Source organism: Barbus barbus, assembly GCF_936440315.1.
Source record: "Barbus barbus genome assembly, chromosome: 27".
NCBI classification, from domain to species: Eukaryota; Metazoa; Chordata; class Actinopteri; order Cypriniformes; family Cyprinidae; genus Barbus; species Barbus barbus.
The window spans coordinates 20095044-20101849 of NC_136755.1; the positions used below are offsets into that span (position 1 = coordinate 20095044).

A 6806-nucleotide genomic window follows, 5' to 3' on the forward strand; every position below is an offset into this window, starting at 1 on the left:
TAAATAGAAAGACGAATCGAATGAGTTTCACAGAAGTGTCTGTTTAAAATGCTGATCAAGGCCTTCTTTGAATTGGGCTTCTTTACAGACAACGGTTAACGACGAATCGTTAACCGTTTTCAAACTGTGAAATTTTTTTTTTTCTTCATATAAATTCACTAGAATTTTGTCATTAAGGGTTCATCTTTAAACATCGCCATTATTTTCTGCTTGCAAAGGCAGAGACTCTCAATTTCCTACAGAAGGCGATTTAAATTGCAGTGTAAATAAACCAAAAAATAAATAAATATATATATTTATGAATTTTAAATTTGCAGTGTTCTTTTTACTCATAAATTCGATCAAATATTGCATTTGCTTTGAATTTTTTTTTTTGTGCATCATTAGGCCACCGTTGATTAATTCGTTTTATAGGCATTCGTTAGCCTACCATTATTTGTACATGCATGGGCAACAAAGCAACTGAGACACAAAACTAAAGGCAGCATCGTTATATATTGTAATCGAGAAAATATATATATTTTTAATCTCATGTCAATGAACCATTATTTAACATTATTTTTGTTGTTTTAACTAAATACTTATTAATTAATATAGCCTACTGAAAAAGAAATGTTAAACTACCGATAATGTTTGGTGCCCAGTTCTCCTTACCATGAAATGCGTTTTACTTTCCAACTTGTTTGATTCAGTGACTCGTGCATCTACAGCCAAATATTAAAATTAATTTAGGCTCTTATCAATTTTTGTTTCCAGTACAGTTGAGGATGCCCGCATGGCCTCATTATTCTTCACTATGGCTAAATTGTTTGCGGTTATGAATTATTTTATAATATTTATTATTTAAAAATACTATTTTGGAAATTCATGTTAAAAAATATTATATTAAAATATTTTGGTTTTGCAGTGCAAATTTCCTATTCGGTGTTGTTGTTGAAAACACGTTGTTGGCTAAACAAGAAATATCACAAAACATGGGCTGAGTATCATTGTGTGATAAGAGATGTGTTATTACTCCTACTCTTCTTTCAGTGTCTATACTTAGAATCACACATTATTGTTATCCAACATACACAGCCGTGCTACCCATAGATCACAACACGATTGCGCTATGCTCTCCCCACGTAATTTTCTAAAATTTATTTTTAAACACTAATTTCAGTTCACTACAGCGTTAAATCTTGGTAAGATGTTATTTTTTTTAAATAATGTATCCCGTGCTGTGTGTTTCTCTGGACAAAATACTTAATTTTCATTTGCCAATTTATTTTCTAATTCAATATTTGGTAGTGAATGTGTATTTTGCAGGCTCTTGTGGTGGTGTTGTGGTTCAAACATCGTCCGATAAAGACTATATATGTGTTCATTTTTAATTTTGTCATTATTGCATTGTCATTACATTTATTAATACTAATTCATTACTTTTAGTAATTTAGATGTGCGGAATAATCAGAAATTAAAATTACATAAAATATTTATTCAAATTATGTGATTTAATAAATAATTTGATTGCCCACCTTAGTAGTCTCTTAGTAGTCCACCTTAGTATATTTCTTATTGTGCATCGTCTTCGAAAAAGCACATATCACATGCACGCACTTGTGTACCAGCAAACATGTCCGAGCTATCCGGACAAGAAAAGGTGGTTTAGTTTACACATCAGGAAGAAATTAGACTTTTCTTTCTTTTTTTAAACATAATGGAAGCCTTCTACTTCGAATTCAGTGTGTTGTTTTATGAATCAGCATTATTTAAATATGTATAATTACATTTAACATAAGCGCTTTGGACTGAAACTTCGTAGTGTTATTGTACGAAATTTCTGCAGAAAAAAAATCACCATTTTCCTGCAACATCAGAACCAAATAGAGAGTGTGTTGATTTTTGCTCCTGCTTTGGAGCAGTCCGAAAACACGGCGCCCATACAATACAATACTGGTAGTTTGACACTTTTCAACATTCGTACCTTAATACAAAAAAAACAACAGCTGCATTCTAACCCACATCTAACTGGTTAAAATACAAAATCGAATGTAAATGGTGTTAAATTGTATAACATTCTTCACAGATTCGCTAACAGTTGTAATACAAAGTGGCTGGCCAGTAAAAGTAAAAGGCTTTCGTGACGGATCTCATCCACCAAAGATTTCTCACCATTGGACTCGTCTCCTTTGTAAGCTTTTAGGCTGGCCATCAAAGCCTGAATAGGCCAACAGGCATAGTGTTGCGGCCAGACGGCAACTTTCAACTTGACCTTAGCCTGCAGACGCGTCAACCCCGCACGTAAAATGCACAGACGAATACAGGGGTGTTCCCTGTCTCCGCATCTTGTAAACAAAACGGAAGCCGCCGCAGCAGGACGTCATGCCACGTTCAAAAATTGGACCTTTTTCTTTAACTGCCATCACTTGCAACCAATTTTCTAAGTATCGTGAAAATAACCTGTAGATTTCATTGTTAACCGTTAAAGGGCACACCTGGCTCGCTTTAGCACACTTGTATTGCATCATAAGACATGCAACGCTTTCAATTTTGTTGAATGAAAGCCAGCCTAATGTTTGAGGATGTATAGAAATTAGTCAAACATTTAAACAATTTTTTATTTTTCATTTTTATTTTGACGATTATGTAATTGCTAACCCATTTTTAAGCAGTTAACACAGTAATAATCATTAAAAAAAAAAAAAAAAAAAAAAAAAAAAAACATTTTCAATGTGTCTACTGAAGCTTTAAGTTGATTGAAGGGCCACCAAGGACTGCACAATGGCAGCAACTCACAAATGGGTCTTAAACGTACCTGGATGCTTGCAAAACTTATCTGGAATGATCTTATTCGCTTACGCAATATTCGTTCAGTGATTACTCCAGCGCCCAGGGCTATTTTAAATAATAAAGCAATAATGCAACATTTGTTTTAGACTTTTAGTAAGGTGGATACAGAGATTAAATCTCATGAAGGACCACAGCATTCTTCATTTTTTCGTTTATTTACTTACGCATCCCTTCACCTTTTAGAGCATCTTGAAATGGATGGAATCCTTTGACAGATTGTCATCTCACATCACTGGATTTGTTCTCGGTTTAATTGTTAGCACTTGAGCTGATTATCGTCCTCGTTTACATATCACATGACCAGTTTTGAGCCAATCAAGGCGTGATTCTGGTTATGCTCAGGGTGCGTCAGAGTCGCTTGGCTCTCGCGGAATCGACTATCTCCTCTTTTTCAGTCTCGGGGCTTCTCAAAAAAGAGCCATATGTCTCAATGTCCGACGGGCTATGACAACGTCACTGCTTCTCCGCCCGCGCTGGATTGAACCGGTCATGTTTCTCTATGATAACGGTGGCGTCTTGGACGACACCGGCAAGAATATGGAAGGGTTCACGGGAGGTAACTTCTCGCCGAGCCCGTGCAGGAATTTGATGGCTCACCCTGCCTCTCTTGCTCCCAGCGCTGCTTATCCGTCAAGCGAAGTGGCTGCAGCTGGAGCGGGTGAGCCTGGGAGGCAATGCAGCCCCTGCGCAGCCGTCCAGGGTTCAGCCAGTGCTTCAATTTCCTACGGATATTTCGGTGGCGGTGGATACTATCCTTGCCGAATGTCCCACCATCACGGGGCCGGTGGAGGTGTGAAGACATGCGCCCAGTCCCCCGCCTCTGCCTCACCTTACGGTGAAAAATACATGGACACGTCCGCTTCTACAGGCGAAGATTACACCACCTCGCGCGCCAAAGAGTTTGCCTTCTACTCGAGCTACGCCTCGAGCCCGTATCAGCCAGTTCCCAGCTATCTGGATGTTCCCGTAGTCCAGGCAATGAGCGGGCCTGCAGAGACCCGACATGAGTCCTTATTACCAATGGAGAGCTACCAACCGTGGGCTATCACATCTAGTGGCTGGAACGGGCAGGTCTACTGCACAAAAGAACAGCCACAGACGGGAAACGTGTGGAAGTCTTCTATACCAGGTGAGGCTAATGGCAGAATAAGGAACAAACAAATATTTCACAAAATAAATATTTATTATAGCTGTCTTATAGCTATGTTCATGTTGCTTATATAACAAAACACCATTAAACTATTATACTTAAACATATTATTTGAATACTTATATTGTCATTTTTATCTTCAGAGGCAGTGTCTCACGGAGGGGCAGACGGTAGCTCTTTTCGCCGCGGGAGGAAGAAACGTGTTCCATACACCAAGGTGCAGCTGAAGGAGCTTGAAAGGGAGTATGCCGCAAACAAGTTTATCACCAAGGACAAACGCAGGCGGATATCCGCTCAGACAAACCTGTCTGAACGACAGGTTACTATCTGGTTCCAGAACCGACGGGTAAAGGAGAAAAAAGTCGTCATCAAATTAAAAAGTAACAGTTAGCTTTGCTCTGTGTAAATGCAAGTGAACAATTTTAAACAGCGATGGCCCATACACACTCAAAGCTTATGAAATTATAGACGTTTTAACGAATATTTGTTTTCCTTGGACTACCGCTTTGAAGTGACCACTTTGGATCGGACAGGGTTGTTGGTGACGCGGTGCGTCATTTCTTGACTGCAAACGGTGTATGGCCATATTACCAACTCAGGACAAAGAGAGCCAAAAGATAAGTTTGTTTGTTGAGATTATTTTCTGCTCACCAAAATATATTGTGGAGAGAAATACATTGGATATTGAAATTGTGATACTGTAACTCTTTACAGTGTGGTACGACTTTTCTTTCACCACCTCCAGTTACGATTATAACTGAAATTATACCTTGCTTGAAATCTCAAGTTCATGAAATTTCGTCTCATGCTGGAGAATATGAGGTATGGAGCCTGTAGTTTATTAAGCCCATGTACAATAAGTGGTTATATTTGTGCCAAAATAATATACACTTCACTATAGACTTACTGTGTGTTTGTGTGATAAAGTATACCGTAAGTGTGTTTTGTCATTGTATAGTGTTGCGCGAATCCGTCCTAATAAACCATTCATAAGAAAAATATGTATTTCGACGAAATAATTTACACTTTTGTATTGCAACATCAAACCACACGATAATATTAACCATTAATATGGCAAAAATACTAAATTTGAATATGAACTGGATTTAACATGTTGAGCTCTTTGTAAAAGTAGTAGCTAGTTGGTATAAGCAAGTAATGAACCTGTTGGATGGTTTCCAAAACTTTATGGACTGTAAAATATGTGTCTTCGTGAATAGGCTATACATTTTTTTCTTGTTCATAGACTGAAACAAGAAATGATGCATTTGGATTTGTTCTCGAGTGCCTGCGAAAACTAGGTGACTGCATTCCTCAGCCGTATGATAGAGCAATTGCGCCATCTTCTGATGCACATTTGTAAGTGAAGCGACTGGTCTTGGTTATGTTAATAATTAAATTTAATAAAGCTTAAAAATAAATAACTGTACAAAATGAATCACACACAATAATCTGTTATGTATCAATGTATAACTCATTAACTTTACGTTTGCCTGTTTTAGAAGTTATTTTCCACAGCGTATGTGTATAGGTTAATAATATAAAATAAGAATAAGAAAGCAAAAATGCACTCAAACAATAAAATATATACAAAAATTCACCAAACACAGAAACGTTTTTGTAAATAATTGTATTTTTGTTTGTTTTTAAAACTGTATTATTAACAATAAAGTTTTGCCTGTTTTGTTGGCGAGATAGATTGGATCTGTTTACATTGCTTGTTGGTTATGACAATTATCAACAAGCAATGTAAATTATTATGAGTGCTAAGTTCATGTACGATTACATAGTTATTTTACATACATTGAAAATGTAAATTGCCGAGGAATGGATTGATTGAGACAGAAATGAGGTATTGTAGATAAATGTTAATTGATTAAAATTAAACATGACGATACGTTTACAAGTAAGAGTCCTTTATGTAGGCTACATCGTGTGTTTATCAAGCCTCTGGCGTTTAAATCGACCCTACTTAGGTCAATATCAATCTTTAAAAAAACACGCCATGTTTTGCTCGAGTCTTATGACATATCAGCCATTTGATTTAACGTGGTTATTTTTTTTATTTAATTTTTTTATTTCTTAAAAAAATATAGCCTACATTTTAAAGAGTTTTTTAAGACGGAGTTCTTTGAGAACAATTTGGAATAATCTTTGAGAACTTTTTACGGCATTTTACTGCTGCTGTTGAATACTCTCGAATTTTAGCGTTACGATCTGATCTTTCATTTTATTTTTGGAGTAAAGTAAGCCTAGCTTTTGGAGTAGTAGGCCTACTTTGTTTGTAGTCATGTCATGAGTAATTTCAGATCAGGTTTGATGGGGTGTTACAATAGGCCCATTTGTAGTTTTGTTTGGCATATAGGAGAAGCCACACGCTCACGATCAGACATGCATGTAAAAAGCTTTTTTATTTCTTTATTTTAGCTTTTCTCAGCAAGAAGCTGTGAATTGCTACATTATACAATAAATATAAAACTTATGATCAACTAAATTTAGCAAGAAATACTTTTTTTATCAAGATGGGAATACAACGGTAAACTTTGCTGACTGCTCAAAGCTGCGAATTATCGCAGACAAAATCGGCTAGTCTGTAGCCCAAAAATATAGACCAATTATAAAAAATATTTAAACCGTAATTAGTTTAACTCTTGGTTGGCACAGTTATGAAAGTAAATTTCAAAGTTTTAGGGGGAAATTATACCACCCTGGTGTCAAGGCAACCATATTTTTTTCCTATTTTGTGGCTAAATCTGCAGTTTTTCCGTGTGAATTAGCCTACTGGCAAATATTACAACCTCATGGTCTGTTCATATAATTCCTT

The 6806-nt window shown here is 36.5% G+C and overlaps 1 protein-coding gene across 1 annotated transcript; it reads left to right on the plus strand.

Annotated features, from left to right (window-relative positions):
- Positions 1 to 3276: 3276 nt before the first annotated feature.
- Positions 3277 to 4373, plus strand: LOC306847042 (homeobox protein Hox-A13a-like; the record flags this gene model as incomplete). The annotated part of the gene is made up of 2 exons (XM_079380781.1): positions 3277 to 3961; positions 4132 to 4373. 2 exons carry the CDS (start codon positions 3277 to 3279, stop codon positions 4371 to 4373), a joined length of 927 nt encoding a protein of 308 aa, XP_079236907.1.
- Positions 4374 to 6806: the final 2433 nt, after the last annotated feature.